This window comes from Podarcis raffonei, chromosome 13 (assembly GCF_027172205.1).
Source record: "Podarcis raffonei isolate rPodRaf1 chromosome 13, rPodRaf1.pri, whole genome shotgun sequence".
NCBI lineage: Eukaryota > Metazoa > Chordata > Lepidosauria > Squamata > Lacertidae > Podarcis > Podarcis raffonei.
In genome coordinates this window covers 23,526,945-23,548,336 of record NC_070614.1, presented here as the reverse complement: position 1 = coordinate 23,548,336, position 21,392 = coordinate 23,526,945, and the positions used below count along the sequence as shown (strand labels likewise).

The 21,392-nt window shown below is 45.4% G+C and overlaps 1 protein-coding gene across 3 annotated transcripts in view; it reads right to left on the bottom strand.

Moving 5' to 3' along the window:
* ARHGAP23 (Rho GTPase activating protein 23) overlaps positions 1-21,392 on the bottom strand; it is a 181,211-nt gene that overhangs the window by 78,031 nt on the left and 81,788 nt on the right. Inside the window, exon 1 of one of the 3 annotated variants that reach the window (XM_053362004.1) lies at positions 19,002-19,908. The exons of the other annotated variants lie outside the window; for them this stretch is intronic. Within the exon in view, the coding sequence (XP_053217979.1) occupies positions 19,002-19,322 (321 nt within the window). The 5' untranslated portion in view covers positions 19,323-19,908. Of the gene's footprint in view, positions 1-19,001; positions 19,909-21,392 lie in introns of those variants that run through there. 3 annotated transcript variants of the gene reach the window in all.

Below are 21,392 nucleotides of genomic sequence, written 5' to 3'. Positions count from 1 at the left end.
CAGCCCTAAGGCTATGGCTCCTCCCCTAAATAATGAGCATGGAATGATTGCCTCTTTTCCCGCTTCTTCCTCTTAATGTCTGTTATAACACAACCCATGATGTCACATGGTTGTTCTGCTGTGTATTTGCTCATCCTTGCCACCAACAACAGAAGGAAGATAAACGCACGGCGTGATGGCGGCTTACGTCCAAGCTATCTGAAAGACCATATTCCCTCATACAAACCTGCCCAGGTTCTGAGATCTTTGGGGGAGGCCCTTCTCTCAGTTCCTGGCACGTTTGGTGAGGGCCTCGTTGGTGGCTGCTCCCAGACTTTGGAACTCCCTCCCTAGAGAAGCTAGACTGGCTCCCTCCTTGCTGTCTTTGCGCCGGCAGGTGAAGACTTCCTTGTTCCAACAGGCCTTTGGGAAGTGACTGCTTTTAATAAAAGGGCTGGTGCCGTGCTGGTTTTTATTGCATTTATTTGTATGGGTTGAATAGATTTTTATATATGTATATAGTTTTAATTCTATCAGCGTTCGATTGTTTTTTCAATGTTTTTAGAGGTTCTTATTTTTTATCTGTAAGCTGCCTTGAGCCCCATTAGGGAGAAAGGTGGAGTATAAATAAATATATAAATTAGTGCTGGGTAGTGGTCAGAGTGCAGGACCAGGACCTGTGAGACAAGAGCTCAAATCCCTGCTCAGCCATGAAGCTCACAGGGTGGGCCTCAGGCCTCTCACAGTCTCTCAGTCTAACCTACCTCACAGGTTTCTTGCATATTCAGTGGGATACGTGGATTGTAGAGGGTTCTTAATTCTAAGACCCTTGGGTATAATGTCCAGGTTCTTGCATTTAGTAAGAAAGAAGATATCAGTCTGTACCTGTGCAAGTTTCTTGGTGAGGTTGATGGACTTCCATTTCATGCGGCTCAATGTGGTGCCTTCCGTAGTTCCAGTTACAGAAAGGTAGCCGTGTTGGTCTGCCATAGTCAAAACAAAAAAATTTTTTCTTTCCAGTAGCACCTTAAAGACCAACTAAGTAAAGACCAACTGGAAAGAAAAAAATTTTTTGTTTTGACTATGGCAGACCAACACGGCTACCTTTCTGTAACTACCTCACAGGGTTGTACTGAGGATAAAATAAATAGGGGGAGAACCAGATCCACCACCGTGAAACGTGAGATATAAGTGTAATAATAATCAGCAATATCAAATCACACATGTCTTAATTGTTATTTCTTAATATTAACGTATTGCCGGGGCGGGGGGGGACACAGAACAGCAGGATTTCCTTTTTTCTTTTTCTTTTTGAAACCTAAACACAACACACCCAAACACACAAGCGTTGAGGATTGGGGGTCTGATATATGAGTAGCAAACAGCGAAGGTTGCAAGAGTCAGATGGCAACGAAGGAACATGATTAAGAGGAGGCTGTTACAAGCTCATGGAGAGCAAATATAGAATTCAAAAGTCACAACCTTTCTGGCAGACGGTGGGGTGGGGTGGAGAGGGCAAAGATCCAGCTGTACAGGGAAATTATTATTATTATTAAGATATTCCTTGCCACAACAGCCAAAAGGCAGGGAGCGGCATGTGTGAGGGGTTATCGGAGGTCAGCTGCGATATGGTAAACGGGGGGGGGGGGTAAGCTTAGTTGCTGTGCTGCCGCTGGCCATAGAAAATGGGCAGAGAACAAGTGATCAGTGGGGGGGGCTGAGAAAAGCAAAATAAGGAGAGAAGCATACACAGGGTGGGGATTAGGAAGGGAGACAGTTCATTTATTCACACAAAGGGGTAAGGGAAAGCAAGCGGCATGTCCAACAAGCCTTCAGGGGGTAAAAGATTGTACATAATTTAAATTACCTCCTACACACCTGATATAGGGAACCCACCCCCCTTGGGGCATTTTTTCTTCTCTCCTAGTCAAATGAACTATGGAAATAGGCTGGGGGGGGCATTGTGATCATCTGTGAATTATCCCTGTTTGCCCCAACCAAAGTCTGCGGGGGGGGGGGGAATGCTCTCTACCAATAGCTGAAAATTGAGGCAAATCAACCAGACAACACACACCTCCAGACAAAGGAACACCGTGTGTGATTATCCCCCCCTCCAAACACACACACTGTACGCTGCTTCTATAATCCACTACCACCCCCCTCCCGACCCCAGGGAAAGCCTCCCACCCAAACACAAGCAGCTGCTCTAGCGGTAATAACCTGAGCGGAAAAAAGTGCGCTGCTCCATCAGTAAACTACAGATGGTGACGCCATACTCACGGGCACTGCCACCACCCCCAGGGGGGCACAGGGTACACACGCATGCACTAACCCACTGTTTGATCATTCATCCCTTGACTATTTACATAATCAGACTAAGGAGCTGGAAAAAGATCTGGCCAGTCCTTTCATATCTTTGTGTAACCCCACACCTCCACCCCACAAATGATGCCACCCATCACCTCTTTGACATCGCCTCCCTTTCAGGGCTCCTTTGCTGACCCATAGCACCCGGCCCACAATTCCTTAGCTCTGCCCTACCCCATTCTCACCCTCTTTTCTTCATTTCCTTGTCCTCTCTGGTCCTCTTCCTCAATGTGTTGTCCCCCCAATTCATCCTTCCCTTAGACCTAACCTTCTTGCTCTGCACTGCTTTTCCAAGCATAATTCAAAGTGTTGGTGCGGACCTTTAAAGCCCTAAATGGCCTCGTCCTGTATACCTGAAGGAGCATCTCCACCCCCATCGTTCTGCCCGGACACTGAGGTCCAGCTCGGAGGGCCTTCTGGCGGTTCCCTCACTGTGAGAAGCAAAGTTACAGGGAACCAGGCAGAGGGCCTTCTCGGTAGTGGCCCCCACCCTATGAACACCCTCTCATCAGATGTCAAAGAAATTAACAACTATCTGACTTTTAGAAGACATCTGAAGGCAGCCCTGTTTAGGGAAGCTTTTAATATCTGATGAATTATTGTACTTTAATGTTTTGTTGGAAGCTGCCAAGAGTGGCTGGGGAAACCCAGCCAGATGGGCGGGGTATAAATTAATAATAATAATAATAATAATAATAATAATAATAATAATAATAAACAACTGCACTTCCTCTAAGGCCCTCATCCATCGCTCCCTTGCCTCTTGGTCCCATCTCCCCACCTCCTAACCTAACTGCCTGCTCAGGCTCCCTGACCCTGCAAACTATTTTCTCTGCCAACAGAACACAGCCTTTATTGTTCCTGGGGCCTCTGAGATCAGCACCCTAAAACAAAGAGGGGCGTGCAGAAGGAGGGGGGGGGAGAGGAGAGAACATTGTGCAGCAGCTACTGTACTGGGCTTGGACTTGGAGAAAACAATGCCTCTTCACAAGGTGCCTTTTATAGCAGAGTAACGTGTGCACTCACTTGCCCAGTGTTTTGATGTCATCAGGTTGTGTATTTCTGGTCCTACAAATATATTATGGCAGGAAAAGTTGAGCAAGGTTTTCAGGATTCAGCCCCATCTGTATCAAGCAACTGACTTGAGTGAAAAGGCCACCTTTATACTTGGCTATACTAAGGTAAAGGTAAAGGGACCCCTGACCATTAGGTCCAGTCGTGACAGACTCTGGGGTTGCGGCGCTCATCTTGCTTTATTGGCCGAGGGAGCTGGCGTACAGCTTCCAGGTCATGTGGCCAGCATGACTAAGCCACTTCTGGCGAACCAAAGCAGCACACGGAAATGCTGTTTACCTTCCCGCCTGAGTGGTACCTATTTATCTACTTGCACTTTGATGTGCTTTCGAACTGCTAGGTTGGCAGGAGCAGGGATTAAGCAACGGGAACTCACCCCGTCGCGGGGATTCAAATCGCCGCCTTCTGATCGGCAAGTCCTAGGCTCTGTGGTTTAACCCACAGCGCCACACGCGTCCCTTGGCTATACTACTTATGGATAATTGGCACAGTGGGAGAGAGCGTGACAGTAAGGGAGCTATTTTTTATTTTTTTGGAGCAAATGAAAGTTCCAGCTAAGGAGGTTTTGCATTTGAAATACAGGCACTAAGGGGATGCAATTATAAGCATTGCATGTGCATATATTTAAGCATCACTTGTATTAACAGCCTCCGAGTAGGAAGTGCAAGTCAGGCACCTGGAACTCTTTTCCCTGGGACAACAAGATAGTAATGGCGACAGCCGCTGCCTCACAGCCGGAGAAAAGGCCTGCTGTTTATCATTCCTGGAGCCCAATTAAAAACAGAGAAAATGGCAGGTTTGGGGACCCTGGGTAATTACAACAAGCTATATTTTACCACAACAGACAACTCCGTCTGCCAGCAAGCAGCCCCTGAGGCGGTCGCCAGTTGTGCCACATCAGCTGGTTTGCCCCAGCCTGAAGGACGCCAGGAGCTGTGCCAGTAAGACTAGGCTGGGATTTCGGGCTGGGCAGGGAGTGCAGGGAAACAGAAGGGATGGTGGGTATAAACATGCCACTTCCTTTCTCACCTCCACTGGAAGCTTTGTTGGCATTCGTCTTCAGCACAGGCTGAATGGCTGGCGAATACAGTTGGCATCTAAGAAAGCAACTCACGGGCCTAAGAAACTCAGCAAGTATTTTTTTTTTAAGGAGAGAGGAAACAGTAGTGGGATCTTACAGGCTGTTGGGTAGGTGTAGATCAGTGTTGGGAAACTGGACTCAGCTGGCTCCATGGGCCACCCAACATCACATGAGAAATGAGAATGGGCAGGAACTCAAACCCAAGAAGAGCTCCCTACATTCTCCTATTAAAGGTCCAGGATAATCCTAGCTGTATCCTGCCACAACATCTGGCCTGCTACATATTTAGAGTCAAGATGGGCATGGTGGGAATTTTTGTGACTTCCTCCTAACACGTGTGTGTGTGAAAATATATGCAGCCTTAGGAGGCTGAAATAGAGAGAAGACGACCAGGGGGAGGAGGAAGAGCTGCTTAAGACTTTCTTTCAATATGCCTGCTCAAAATTGCTCCCCACCCCACACTATTTTCCCATTTATGCAGCAGATTATAGGAGCACCGCCTCATGGGATTGTTGGATGTGGAGTGTCAATTGCAGAAATGATGTGTGATGGAACCCAGTGCCACTTCACCACAAGATGAACATCATAGGATCTGGTTCATATTAAGAGGGACAAGCGCAAGTATATGTGGGCAGGTGGGCTAGTACAAGATTTTGCCAGCTAGCCTTTTTTAATTGGCTGACATGCTGGGATGCATTAAATGTAGGCTCTGCTACTTGAAGCAAAGTCAGTTTTCTGAAGATTCAGAGCAATAGGCTGATAACACTTCTGGCTCTCAGGATCAGCTCATACACAGGCAGCACCTGGTGTTGGGAACCAGAGGGAAGCTCCACAAGACTTGCAGTGTTCAGGAAATGGAGCTTGGGTGCTCTGCATAGTCTCCCCCAATGAACCACAAAAGGAAAATTATGCCAAAACAAGCAAATGCATGCAAATTTGCTCGACAACTTTAGTCAAGTCACAGATTTCAGCTTCCAGACACAGAATCCATGCTAATTTTATGCACAGTAAACACAAAAAGGGAGACAATTCAAACTGCATTTTCACTTTCGACAACTTCCCTCTGCCTAAACTGAACAACCAACAGTTCAAGCCTGAGTTTTCCAAAATAGTCTCTGGGTTCCAAATCCCAATTCTCTCCTGTCCTTAGATCTAAAAGGACTTTCCTTCTCTCCATCAACACAAGTCACTGACTGGGATTAACTGTTTCCTCAGCACGACATCACAGCAGGTCAACCAATAGCTAGGGAAGCTTGTGGGCAACTAGCAGCTGCAAGCTTTTAATATTTGGTTCACAATTATAGCAAGGGGCAAGGCAATCACGCCCCACCTCTGACCCGGAATGAAAAGCAACCATACCAACTCATCATCTTGCATAAAAGGGTATGTTCAGTTTAACCTAGATTTAACTTCCTGTTCTTCCTGTACATTCCTGTTCTTTTTTTTTCCTCCTCTGCCCTCAGGGGTAAGAGAGAGTAATTGTCCTATGTCTCCTTTATTGCTTTTAAATATTTGAAAGCTGCTCTTAAGGTCCTCCCCTCAATTTTCATTTCTCCTGGCTCAAGGTGTATACAAATTGTTCTCTAATCCGTTCCACATCCATCTCACTGTTCTAAACCTCTCACTCTCCTTATGATAGCCCACTTGAGTTTTATGGAAGATGACTACCATCCACTGTAAAAACTGCACTACACCTTGAATTGGATCAGGTACCCCAATGCGTATACTTATATAAATACAGTGGTACCTCGGGTTAAGAACTTAATTCGCTCTGGAGGTCCGTTCTTAACCTGAAACTGTTCTTAACCTGAGGTACCGCTTTAGCTAATGGAGCCTTCTGCTGCCGCCGCGCGATTTCTGTTCTCATCCGGAAGCAAAGTTCTTAACCCGAGATACTATTCCTGGGTTAGCGGAGTCTGTAACCTGAAGCGTCTGTAATCTGAGGTACCACTGTATATAGGTATGTATATCCAATGCTGCTGCTAATACAACCACAACATACGCAAAGGTACTCAAACCCAGTGGAAAGAGGAAAATTATGCAGCATCTGAAGGGAGGCTATGAACAATTACTAGTTACATGGATGTTAGAAGAAGCCCAGAAACAAGTTATCTGTGGGCCTCCACACCAGTTGTTTTCCATCTTTCAGTTGTGCAGCCAATCATTCCACACTGACCCCCATCTCCACTCTATCACACCTGAGCTTTCTACCCCATCAACTTTATCCTGCCAGCTATCAGGGAGTTCTCCTTTGTTACTTAAATATTAACACAGGGTGACACCTAAGAATGAAGTGGCAGAATCCTGAGATCATACAGCAGACTGTATCATTTTTAAAAACAATCCCTTATGTAGAAAACTTCCTACAAGTTAAAACAAACAAACAAACAAAAGGCAAAGGTGGCGCAGTCTATTCTGCCATCTCATTCCGCCATGTGGATAGAACACCCTGTTCCCTCTCCTACGTTTGGGGTCAGCTCTGCCATTTACCAGGCCAACGGGTCACTCATTTTACCAGTTTCAGGAAGGAGCCAGGAAAAGCAGCAGCACTAGGCTGTCATGAAATAGGCAGCAGCATACAAATGCGTAAGGTTTTAACAACAGTCAACCTGTTGCTGCGCCACTAGTTTCAGGGCCACCATGAAACACTGAAACTGGCATGCAACAAGTATCTGTGTAGGGGGGGAGCATGCAGTGTAGGCCATTCCATGAGAACTATCTATTGTATGGTAAAATTGGAGGTTATCCTGGCACATGTACACGTCATGCATTTGAATGGATTTTGTGTGTGGTTTTCCCTATAAGCCCTTTTCGTTTAGGAACTTCAATGTACTTGCTGACTATCTAGCAACCTGAAAATGCACACACCCAAAACTATAAAAGTCATTTCCTCCTGGTGAGACTAATGCATGGACTTATAGAGGGGTGGCCCCAACCTTCAGCCCAGAGTTTAGGGAAGCTTTTAATGTTTAATAGACTATTGTATTTTAATATTGTTGGAAGCAACCCAGAGTGGCTGGGGAAACCCAGCCAGATGGGCAGGGTATAAATAATAATAATAATAATAATAATAATTTATAAAAAAGAACACGAAGTGAGTTGAAATTTAAGCTTAACAAAATAAACTACTGACTTCCATACTGCCACCCACAAAAGGAATGTCTGTGTTAATTTATGTTTCAGTTTATGTTATCCTTTTTTTACATTATCTGCTTTGTCAATACTCAGTTGAAAACCTCAATAAACAAGTGTTTTAAAAAGAGAGAGAACAAATTAAGTTACCCACAGCTCATACAACCTTGCCCAATAAACAGCCTGATAGTGAAACTGAGGCAGGGTTTAGCAGGTGTGTATGATTTGCCATGCGTCACATAATGAATGATGGGCAAAGCCAGAATTAGAATCCGGAAGTACCAGTACGCCTCTGTCTCACACTCCTCTATGGCCTTGAGCAGAATCGGAATCTGAGAAATCTTTCTTATTATGATTTCCTTATTTACAACAGCAATAATTTCTGCAAGGTGCTTTTCAACCCTTATCTCCCCGATAACACAACAGTCCTGACAGGTGACATTTGAATTTAATACTGATACCAGAGCCTTGTGAGCTTGCCAAATACCCTGAGAGCTTGGCAAAAATGTTTTAGCAAATAAAAGAAATAATTTGTAGTTTCTGGAACGGTGGTAAGTATCTGCAATACAATAGTCCCCCACCCTTTTCTTTTCTTCTGATAAAGTCCTTTTGGAAGAACAGTAATAATTTTTAAATAAGTAAAACAAGAATTGCTAACTGCTCCCATTGCACAGATATGAAACACTGAGGCTCAGACAGAGAGCAATCTAAACCAAGACTATGCACAGCGTTCACAGGTGAAATAGGTAGCTTCTTCCACAGTACTATAATCAGACATTGGCATGCACAGGGATGGTCTGACCACACAGAGATTCCAAAAGATGCTTTGGGACAATATCCATTCTCTAGAACAAGGTGACTGAAAGCTGATTTTTGGTTAATCTTTGTCTGATCTCGGAAGTTTCATTTGGCAAATGGGTGCTTGGATGACAGAATCCTCCTTCAAATATAAATACATACATAACTGTGCATCCCTAATCAGCATGTCAGAGAAAGAAGGGTCCTTGCCTAGCTTCTTAGCCAACATGCTGCTTCTCTATGCACAGATTATTTTGTGTTCATGCATAATAGAGCATGAGCTCCCTATTTTCCCCCGCCTTGACCCTGAAGTGGTACAGTTCAAAAACAAGTGTGCATTTCAAGTGTGAACCAGACGCAAGGGAAGAGTTCATAGTGTGCAATCTAAAAGGCACATGATCCCCTGTGACATCTAAGACAACACTAGAAGTCATGTGCAATCCATAATTTTGTGCAAACATTACTCTCTCCCCACCCCCCATGCAGCCTCAAGGCTGCAGTGCATTAAGTGAAGAACTGAACCCCAGTTGTCACCTGTAGCACAGCAGTGTGTCCTGGGCTACACATCAACACACTGCAGCTGCGTTTCAATCTAGCCCTGGATATTCACATCTCGTTCTTAAAAGGTGAATGAAAATCATGCCCTGCTGGAATGGTTAACAGGCACCTGCATATCAGATAACTAGGAAGCCACAAGCATCTTGTATGGGAAACATACCTCTTCACAGACCATCCACACACGCCCAAGTTTATTAAAACAAGAAGTAGACACAAGCAGGATTAGATCCAGGTCTGGAAAGGGGGTCCATTAAGTCCAGAAACAAAAGCCTAAAATCATCCAGCCACTTTTCTATGTGATTTCAAATAAATCTACTGGTAAGCCCTGATCAAGTTACAATGCAGCTTTCTGATTGATGGGAGAAGAGTCCGATATAAACTCTTCCCTGTGCATCTTTTTGGATGGATGGATGGATAGATGATTGATAGATAGATGATAGATAGATTAGATAGATAGATGATAGATAGATAGATAGATGATAGATAGATAGATAGATAGATAGATAGATAGCGTATTTTTCGCTCTATAAGACGCACCAGACCATAAGATGCACCTAGTTGTTGGAGGAGGAAAAGAAGAAAAAAATATTCTGAATCCCAGAAGCCAGAACAGCAAGAGGGATCACGGCGCAGCGAAAGCAGTGATCCCTCTTGCTGTTCTGGCTTCTGGGATAGCTGCGCAGCCTGCATTCGCTCCATAAGACGCACACACATTTCCCCTTACTTTTTAGGAGGGAAAAAGCGAGTCTTATGGAGCAAAAAATATGGTAGATAGAGTCTGATATCAGCTCCTGGAGTTGCCTTATGCCTGCCGCTCAGGTGGAAAAGGGGGGCGGAAAGGGACAGCTGGTCAAAACAAGAGAAAAATGAAAAGGCACACCCACATTTGCAAGACACACAAGACTTCAGAAAGAACACACTTGGGGTGGGGTTGGAGAAAAAGGAAGTTCCACTAAAGTCACTGGGACTTGCTTTCTGGGATTGTGCAATTTGGAACAGGATGTCAGCTTCAGGTCTCCACATATTATTTTTTTAATTATCCCCACTTTCAGAACTGGAGAATTGAGCCCGATGCTCTGATCCGAGTTGCATAAACTTGAACCCGATGCCTCACAACTCTCTGTCGGGATCAGGGGGCATTCCAGTTAGTATATTCCTGATGGCAAACCCAATTCAACTCTCAAAGATGAGGGAAAATGCACAGACCAGCAAGGCTCTTCCTAACTTATTAGAGGAGGATCCTGCGGACACACCTGTCTTGCCGCCTAACTTCTCTCTTCCTAGTCTGCTTGCCCTTCTGCATGCTCCCTTCCTGCAACTTGGTGCCAAGCTCCCCTTTGGCTCAGATCCTAGGCTTCCACCTGATCCCTGACCTCAGACTGACCCACCTAGAGATCGGCTCCAGGGCACCATCCAACTCCATACCAAATCTTGCCAGGGATTGCATTTCTGCAGCTGACTACAGCTCAGTGCTGACACCAATATTCTAGCAACACTCTTCCTTCTCAGTAGGGCTGACAGCCTGAATGGAGAAGACGAGGCATTGAAGGATAGGGACTGAAAGGAAGCAGCGAAGGTGAGGGGGAAGAAGTTAAAGCAGCAGTGAAAAAGCAGGCAAGGCGCTGCTCTGAGGGTTCTAGGAGGCAGGCTTTGCTGGTGAAGCAGAGGGCCCCGGAGGATAGGGTAGAGGGCTGAGGAGTATGAATGGGGAAGCTGTTTCAGGTAAAAGGAGACAGGAGAGGAAGGTGATGAAAAAGCAGGTGCAAAATTCCAAGCATTTGAAAATGTTGAGACTGACACCTCACAATTCAGATCTCTTCTCCATCCCTATCCATGGCAGGCCCCTAGACACTGGATACTAGAAGTTTGTTTTCCAATACTTAGGAATTTGATATATTTTACTGAGCTTGTGCCAAGTGAAAAGGGGTATAGAGAGAGATACCATGGGGAAGGATTATACTGCATCTTGCAAAGCTGTTAGGAAGATGATCAAAATTAAAACCAGGGATGGCAGAACCTATGGTCCTCCAAACATTGCTGATCTACCATCATCCCTGACCACTGGGCCATGCTGGCTGGGGCTGATGGGACCCCACAACACCTGTAGGGCCACACTTCACTGTTGCCCTAAAAGCATGTGAATATTACTCTCTCTCCCCTATGCATTTGGTTGGGCACTGTAAAAAACTTAATACTGGACAAGATAGTGGTGTGATCCAGCAGAGCTTTCTTGAACTGAAACAGATGTCCCTCTAAAATTGATGTAAACTGCTTGGAGATCCTGCATATTAAGTAGAATAAAAGTATAATTAAATAAATATTAGAATAGTTTTAAGAACTGGGTCACTTGGTTCTGAACTGGGTCACTTGGTTCAACAGCCCAAGCGAGAGCGATCCAAGTGGCCTGACCTGCAGGTTTACTTTAATGCACTCTCACCTTCCCCAAACAACACCCAATTTTTGCAAATGAGCTGTCCTGACTTGGCTCTCCCGGGAACACAGCCCGCACTGACTCACCCTCTTGTAGATCCCCGGGCTCAAAAAAATGCAGACCAAATAATAATAATAATAATACTTCCAACCCGCCCTATGCCTGTCTCAGTCCCCATGTCCCTTTTCTCTTCCTGGCCCGAGGTCATTCTCCATGTGCATTTTGTCTGCTCGGCAGTTTGCTTCCTATTGTCAAGCGACCCGGCGGCCCTCGGAAAGGGACGGCGGATGCGCTGCAAGCCAAGCACGCAGATTAAAACTTTTTTTTTTGCACGGGCAGCCTCTTGTTCATTCATTCGGACTGAAAGGCAGAAGCTCCGGACAACAGGAAACAAAAGATTTGCAGAGGAAGTAGAGACACAGTGCAAAGTGCAGAGGATTTCTGTGCCCCATCCTTCCACACCACCCCTTAAATTCGTAGTTAGGTTTTTAGTGCTCATCTATAGCACACATGCCGATGGTGGCAGCTGTTGTTGTTACTGAGTTATACAGAAGCATCAGTGTATCTGACTGCTTTCTAGAGTATCCTAAGTGATATCTCTGCTCCGTTTTGATATTGGGCAATGGAGAAGAAACAAGAGGAAAGAAGAGCCAAAGAAGAGGCAACAGCAACAGCAATAATGATTTTTAAAATGTTTGTCTAATGTGGGCATACACCACAAAGCACTCCTAAAAGGGTGCAACCACATGCTAGGAGGTGCAAACATATACCCTTTCCTTAGTGACCAGCCAGCAGGTTCAACCAATACTAAGTTACTGAGGCATGCACCCATGACAAATACATGCTGCTAATGCACTAAACCTTACACACACAGTATGTATGATACAGGGACATGCAAAAAAACGAAACACATGAAGCAGACCACAGTTGTTACAGCTCCCCACAAGATGCATCCCAGCCCCAAGTAAGTACAGGCACCAACCATTTTAAGTGCGTCCAATACATGCACGTTCGTGCACACTGCCTCCTCCCAGAAGTGGCCCAAAAACAGGGTGGAATGGGGCTGGGCAGGGGTGAGGCAGAATGGGGCAGAACAGGGTGGGCTTATGTGAGCGCTGCCAATGCACGTGGGGGTCAGGAAAGGAACCCCTGCACCACTTGTATAGGAAAGTGATCAGCACAACAAAAATTTCTACTAGCACCTGCCTTGCCACTCAAGGCAATCTTCTCACTCAAGCAATTCCTAAGTAAAACTAAAACTAAAATGTTTGTGCCAGTGGTATACTGGAGGGGGAATTCAGAGAACTGTGGCTTAAGGACTTTTTTTCAGAGAAGGAGTGCTTTCAGTACTGGTATTAAACGACACACTGCTCCAGAGTGTGGTCTGGTTCTGTGTATTCATGGCTCGAGTTTCCACATCCATCTCACAGTGACTCCGGAGAACTTTTGCTAACAAATCTTTACTGAGGTAAAATATGGGAAGGGTGGGTTTTTTGTGTTGTTGTTGTTGTTGTTGTTGTTGTTGTTGTTGTTGTTGTTGTTGTTGTTTATACAGTGGATGTGTTGTAATGTTGCCTGGCATAAATCCCACCACAAATTCAAAAGCTATTCAAACCATTTTCACAAGAACAAGCAAGAAACATCAACAAACATTTTAACCTTCTTTAATCTTACTGAGAAAAGAAAAAGGAAGAACACAGGCTTCTTGTAAAAAAGACTATATGCACTCCTATTTCAGCTCACATAAAAAATAGCAGAGTGAGGACCCTTCCCAGAATGCCCCTGTCCACCAAAGAATCAATGATCACTTTCTCTCTAAAAAGCAGAACCAGAGAGGATGCTGGGATAATCCTCCCATGACCTCACACAACATGAGACAGAATTGGCCTTGGTTGCCCTGAGGGATGACCTCCTTTGCGAGAGGACGGGGGAGAACGACCCTGTTGCTCTTGGTTGATCTTTCGGCAGCTTTCAATACCATTGACCCCAGTATGCTCCTGGTCATCTCCATGAACTGTGAACTCATAGCACTGTGTTGCAGTGGCTCTCCTACCTACCTTCAAGGCCAGGTTCAGAGGATAGTTTTGGGGGGCTTTATGTCTGCCCCCTGGCAGCTGTGCTATGGTATGAGTTGACACAGGGCACTATACAACCCCCAACATCGTTTGATATTTATATGAAGCCACTGGGAGAAGTCATTACGAAAACTGGGGCATGGTGTCATCAGTATGCGGATGACACCCAGTTCTACTTCTCGGTTTCATCTGAATCAGGAGAGGATGTGACTGTTCTTATTTATATATTGTGCATAGTATAAATCACTGAAAGACATTTAAAAAAAAATTAAGCAGTTTAAAATGCTTTTAAATAAATACACGATCCTCCCAGTGGGGGGAAAGTGGAGAGTGTATTTTGGGGCAGGGATCGTTGAATAATACAAAAGCATGCACTTTGACACAACCAGTTATGAGGATAAAGTGATGGTATAGACCAGGCTTCCTCAACCTCGGGCCTCCAGATGTTTTGAGACTACAATTCCCATCATCCCTAACCACTGGTCCTGCTAGCTAGGGATCATGGGAGTTGTAGTCCCAAAACATCCGGTGAGCCGAGGTTGAGGAAGCCTTGTATAGACAATTGATTGTAATCCTGGAGAGCAGCTGCCTGTCTGAGTCGATGGATCAATGATCTAGCATGGTATACTACTGTTTCCTGTGTTCCTACCCTAGTATATAAACCACGTGTGAACAGTACAGGAGTCACCAACGTGGTGCCCAGAGGCACAATGGTGCCACTGAAATTTTCCCCTAGTGCCCACAAAGCCTCGGAGGCCCCTGCCTGCACACTTGGTGTACCTTTTGTCATGAGGTGTTGAGAGTGGCTATTCCTCCACCCCTTGAACAGTATATGGCACTGAAGGAGTGACACTCTTTCCTTCCCACTTCCTCTTTCACCTCTACCTGCTTTTCAATACTCAAACTAACTCTATGAGATCCGACTTTTGGTCAGATCCCTTTGAAAAACAAAATATGTGTGTGCATGCTTCTTCTTGTTCTGTCTCACAGCTGCAGGGGAGGGGGCTGATGAAGTGAGGGGAGGTAGAAGTTACCAGAGTCCATTACAGCTCCAAACGTGCTCATGGGCCTAAAAAGCTTGTCAACCCCTGATTATAGTATGTCCTCCCAAACAGCACCTTCAAAAACACTGTTTGCCTTTGTTTAAATGAACGTTTGGTGATAGTTACCCCAAAATTTTATTCTTCCTCTCCATAACAGAAAAAGCAAGACCCACTCTAATACAGCACTTTTTAATATATAAACCCAATCCATCCTGGTAAAAAGCCAGTTACATATGGGTAAACTCTCAGGTTTCCTGCCACAGCCCAAGAATGATAAGTGAAGTTCCTCGTACGTAAAGGAGCCAAGCTTTATTCCAGAAGACTGACAGGGCAAACTCAGCAACCACTGAAGAGCAGGAATTAGTCCAGACACCCTCAGGTGCCAGAGATATGACAAGGATCAAGCCAATTTAGGATAAAAGCTTAAAAGTTCCCTAACTGAAGTTAAGAGAGAAGGACAGTGGTCAGGATTCGATCAGCACCCAGGATGGCAGCTTGGGTGTACCAAGAGACCATGGTTAATGCAAGCTGAGATTCGTAAGCCAATTTCAAACCATGATTTCACTATCTGGTTTGTTGGCCACAGTTAGCTGGCTTGAACTAATTCAGACATACAAGCAAACCACACTTAAGCAAAACAAACCATGGCCTAGCATTACATGTAAGCCAGGTCGATTTATAAGACACTTAAATATTAACCCATCCACCTACATTTTGCCTCTCCCTTTTCATCTCTTTCCTCTGTTGCATCCTTTGCGTTTAGACTGTCAATCTGCTGGCGCAGTGACCTGTCCTCTATAAAGGGTCATGTATATAGATGGTGCTATATAACAGAGAATCAATCAACATCCACTGCCCTTAATATATAAAGAGCTCACATGTTCTATAATGGTCAATGCACACACTTTAGAAGCATGGTTTAAAATAAATCAATCATTCTAGCCTTCCTTAGTTATGTCCTAAGCTTTCCTTGCAAGATTAGCCTACCCCTTTTTAAACTCCCTCTCCCTACGGCATCTGCTACCATCAACTTAGTAAACTGATATAGGATGTCTTTTTTAAAAATAAAATAAAAACCCTACAAAACACACACATGCCAATAACAGTGTGTGCAGAAAAGTCACTAGCCTATAAAATGTTTTACTAGCCCATACGCATAACATATGCAAGTATCTTTGTGGCCTAAGGGGAGACTGGGAAGAAGAGAATCAACCACTGTAAAATTTCTCTGGAAGGAAGCTTTACCTGCTGCATAAAGGTAACCAGGTGAGAGATTATTTACAACACTTTGTGGAATTCAGTATTCTAAGAATCAGAGTTTTCATATAAACAGAAAAAGCAAGTATGCAGATCTTATAAGGTTTTTGGGGGGTGGGAAGGGGGAATAATTAATTCAATGATCATCCCCCATATTATCTGAAAACTTAAATCATGGAAGCAGAATACAGTCATACCTTGGGTTGCGAACACTGCGGGTTGCGCATTTTCGGGTTACGGATGCGCTGAACCCAGAAGTACAGGAACGGGTTACTTCCGGGTTTCGGCACTCGCGCACGCACAGAAATGCTATATTGCACTTTGCACATGCGCAGAAGCGCTGAATCACGTCACCCGCGTGCACAGATGTGGCGCCGCAGGTTGTGAACGTGCCTCCCGCACGGATCACGTTTGCGACCCGAGGTTCCACTGTACATTATACAACACAACCCTTAGGACCACCCTTCCCTCTCAGTCATGTAGGGTTTAATATATTTCCAAGAGCTCCTCCTTTGATTCTTCCACCATATGCCATATTTTAAACACAGTGAGGGGTGTGTGGGGGTGTGTGTGTGTGTGTGTGTGTGTGTGTGTGTGTGTGTGTAAATATGCCCTATCAGAACAGAAGTCTTTTCCCCTAATGACTTGCAACAGTTCTAGACCGAGTCCTTTTCAGAAACCTTTGGACAGGCATTTGATGGCCAATGTTAACAGCTCTTAATTAGGAACAATGTTTTATCTGCTTTTTATCATTTGCTTTTATTAGGTTCTAGAAGCACATTTCTAAAACTGCAGTATCTCCCAAGGAAAAGGAGAGAGGTATGAACACCTGGAATCAAGTTTTTGTTCACACTGCACATAGTTAAAATATGGAATTCGCTCCCCCAAGATGTGGTGATGGACCTGATGGTCACTGTGTTGGACAAATTTAAAACAGAATTAGGCACATTCTTGGAGAACAAGTCTATCACCAATGGCTGCTAGCCATGATGGGCTATGTTCTACCTCCACTGTCAGAGGCAGCAGCAAAGCCCTGAACCCAAGAGAGGAGAGTGCTGTTGCACTCAGGTCCTGCTCGCAGGCTTCCCATGGGCATATGGCTTACCAGTGTGAGAACAGGATGCTGAACTAGATCCAGCAGTGCACTTCTAATGCTCTTATGATGCCCCAGCTCTCCCCAAAGTAGCCCCATATCACTGGCGCTGCCCATTCATTTGCCCTGTCAGCTTGTGCCTAAAAGGAAAGGGAAAGGTGAACAGAAGTTACTTCACCTTCTCCTTGCTGCTGTCACTGTTGACCTGCTTGGAGAGAGCAGGTGAACAGACAGTGATGGCAAAGAGGAGCAGCAGGGGTTGGCAGGGAGTGCTCGGGGTTGGCAGTGGGCTCTCTGCTAGGGGGCAGGCCTTGGCAGATGCCCAATGATGCTGACTTCTGACACTGGCCCTGCTTTGGACGTACGTCTCCAACAGCTGCAAACTTCTGAGTGTGTTGGCAGAAAGGCACTATTTTAAAGACATTATTTTAAGCGAAAAGACTCCACTTAATGATACACTTACAACTCTAGCCCTTAATTGGGAGGGAGGAAAATCATATATTTTCTAATGTGCAGTAGGTGGAGTATGGAACTTGTGGAGGTAAGACACACAATTATATGCAGGGGGGAAACAAAGACTCCCGCTTCCTGAGAATCTCAGCTTTCATTAAAAACAAAGAAACATCAAGAGACCCTCTTGGCTGTGAACATATGCTGGGCAACGACTAGTGAATTCTTAGAAGCCTGAGGAGAAGGTGAAGAATGATTCTCAGTGGTTGGGAGTTGGGCTTCTATGCATTGCCCCTCCCAGCAATAACTGGAATAAATTTATGCAAAATATTTCAAACACCCTGCTGAACAAATTATATGCACACTTGTGGAAACTTTCTCAATGCATGCAACTTTCACAGGTTGCAGAACTCAGCTTTATCTTGCATCATAAGGGGGATTGCCTGAGCACAGGACTTTAATGCTACCGTTCTATTAAAATGCAATGTACACCTAGGCTAGGACTTAGGCTCCAATCCCCATTCAGCTATGAAACTCAAGAAGCTATTGTGAGACAGTCACTACCTCTCATTCAAATATATCTTGCAAAGAGACTGTGACTATTCCTTCCGAGCACCCCTATATAAGCCGCCCCACAAGGATAATTGGATACTAAGAATAATAGAAAGAATACTGTAATAGGATATAAATGCACACACACAAATGAAAGATTCTGGGCAGGTTGCAACTCAGTATTCAAGGAAAGATTTGGTGCCAAACTTCCCAGGTTTAAGTCCAACTTTCTAACCCTACAGGCTCACAAAGCTACTTAAAGATCTAGTAACTGACAAGCAGAATGAAATCCTTATCTAATTGAGGAACAACCCAAGAAGGTAAGTTGTCATTAGGGTGTTGCTATGTAAAGTATTCCCATATTACATAGCATGGAAACGGATGCTGTGAGCAAGCTATCCCCAAGGGCAGGCAAGACGGTGAGACTATGATTAATTCTTTTCATGGTATCTGCCCTCTTGAAATCCAGCCTGCTCACCCACCACGGTGTCCTGATCCTGCCATTTAGGGATCCACTTTGGATGGGTGTTCAAACACATTTGCCAACACAACTGTTCGCAAACAAAAGAAAACCAGCACAACCACAGTGCCTGTTATATATGTGCCCTAGGAAAATTTAGGATCATTGTTCATGGGATGTGGAAATTAAACAGCCCTTGATTTCTAAAACGAGGTGCCAGTTCTCAAGTCTGCCCAGGAGATGCATGTTTTGACCTGAAAGCTGCCCCACTCCCCAATTTCAGATAGTGCTGGCTGCAGTTACTCGCAAGGAAAATACTCCACATACAAGCTCAAGCTGCCCTTTTTTATTACTTCTTCTCATTTCCTAAATGCACAGAGAATGCATTAAGCTCTGGCTCAAAGCATGTCCCAGTAGGCAAGAGAAACATGCAGACCACAAACATCAGTAAAACATTCTGAAGTCTTCCCTTTCAAGTCACTCTCCCAACCACTTCACCAAAAGGCAGGTCACAATTCATCCCTATTTTAAAGATTTGGGGAAACAAGGCTGAGAAGGAATGACCTGCTCAGAGCTGCCCTTCAGAGCTGCCTTGAAAGGGAATACATATGCACACAAACAAGACACACGAAGGCAATATAGCTCTCTCACCGTGAAATTCCTCTCTATTCTGGGTCGTGCACGGCACTTCTGCCGAGCCATCCCTGCCCCGGCACGGCGCCACCGCTTCTCCCACCATTCAGTGTTGTCGTTCCGCAAACTCGTCAGCCAGATGCAACGGGGTTCGGGCAAGCTGCAATCGACGCCGACAGCTCGCTCAAAGCGCCAGCCTTTCCCTGCTCGTGCCACGCTCCACACGGCTTTGCCCACCACTGAGATGCCACGGTGCGGCGGGGCTGGAGGGCGTGGGGGTCCCCGTGGCCCGCCACCACAGGGAGCCCGATCCCCCCGGCTGGTGCCTTCTTCTACCATTGCACTCCCAGATGAGGAAATTCCTGGCACAGCAAAGCTGAAGTGACAGAACCGGCAGATCGGAAGAAACTCGGGATAGGTGAATAAAGAGAGATTTCAAACTGGATCTTTTAACTCCTGGCGCCAGGCTGCTTAGGTTCCATCCACACTCTTTGGACAGTGGACGTTCTTCTCGACTGCTCTCAACAACTTCGGTAGGAAATCTGCTAGCTTGTATTTTGTTTTTTCCTCCTTATCCAAGATGTTGCTCTGTCTCAAGTCTCCCGTCTCATGTATCATGGGCAAAACATTGAGGATTTCCAAGTCCGGGCACGCCAGATATCTCCGCACACACACACACTCAGAGAGAAAACAGCAACTGGCCTTAGAATACCACACTCCTCTTCCTACAACAGGCGGAAGCAGAAAGGGAAAAGCCCTGAGACTGTACAGAGAAAACTAATTACATGGGGAGAAGTGGAGGAGGAGGAGGCAGCAGTGGCAGCAAATTCTGCCTGGTGGGAATGAGATGGATGCAAATCAGAGAGACTAGGTTGTGACTTGACAGCTAGGCAGACAGAAAGAGAATGGAGCTTCCCTCGTGTTCATTCCGCACAGACAGCCCTGCAGCTGCTCTGAGGTATCAGGCCATCTCTGCCCCACCCCACCCCTATGTGACCCAGCCCACTCCAGCTGACTCCATCTCAGTGTCCACGCCGGGGAGGGGGGATAGTGTTCTTGCTGGTGTTATGTTCTTTTAAATCCTCTGCATTTCTTCTAAATCACAGCATGAACATGCAATTTCCTTCCTTCCTTCCTGAACTTATTTGAGAGCTGGAGCGCTCATCCACTTCCCAGAAAGAGAGAGATGGGGGACGGTTTTCCTTTCTCCCCGCACCTCCTACCCCTGGCTCCCTGCATCCTGAGCACTGGGAAACTCAGGGCCACAGCCAGATTTGGCCAACTCTAGCTTATGCATGAAATAACAGAACTCTTGCTAATTGGGGAGGAAGCAAAGAAACAGAGGAGCTTTAAGCTCGAGCTTGATTTTTTTTATATAAACCTCAGCGTTTTATTGCGGCGTTTGTGTTTGTTTACACAATGCCAACAGTGTGTGTGGCATTTGACAGAACAATATAAGCAAGGGTAACAACAACAATAAAGACAAATCTCTGCCCCAAGGAGCGAACAGTAACGTATCAAGCATATTCCGCAGAAATTTTAAAAAATCAGAACAGGTCTACCTCCATTACCTCTAGCCACACAGCAGGGTGATTTAACCGGCCAACTCTCCACATCCAACCATAACACTCCATAGTTCCTGGTCCTCCCTGCACCATAGGATTTCCATTCCAGCAGTCCTCTCAATCAGGAGCCGCCAAAGGGCAAGCCATGCTAGGCAAGGGAGGTGGACCCATAGAACTACCGCTCAGAAACCTCTTCTTACACAGACAAAAAATAAATATTAAGACAGACTACAAGCTTTTCATTTGCTAGATTTCTAGGCCATGGTGGGGAAAGAAGAAGGCAGTGGTGTTCCAACTGAACTGTCCAAAGGGATGCCAAAAAGCAAACAAAAAGAACATTGTGCATTGTCATGACGACAGGGAAGGGAGTATATGCATTTAGGACAGGGGTGGAGGACCTACAGCCCTCCAAAATTTTGTTGGGATTCCAGCTCCCATCAGCCACAGCTAGCACAGCCAATGGGTCAAGAGCGATGGGAACTTTACTTACTTACTTATTGCATTTATATCCCACCTTTTTCTCCAAAGAGCTCAAGGTGGTGTACATGGTTCTCCCCCTCATTTAATCCCCACAACAGCCCTGTGAGGTAGGTTAGACTGAGTGGCTGTGATTGGCTCAAGGTCACCCAGTAAGGTTCATGACCGCGTTCATGACTTTAACCACTACACCACACTGGTTTTCTGTAATCCTGCAACATCTAGAGGACCACAGGTTCCAACACACAGGGAACTTTGATGAAATGAGGTCTTTGGTAGGGAGGATTTTAGTAGATCTGCAGCTTGGCTCATTTTATCTGATCCACCAGAAGAAGCAGTTAGCACTGTTCTATGCGTTCAGCTTTCT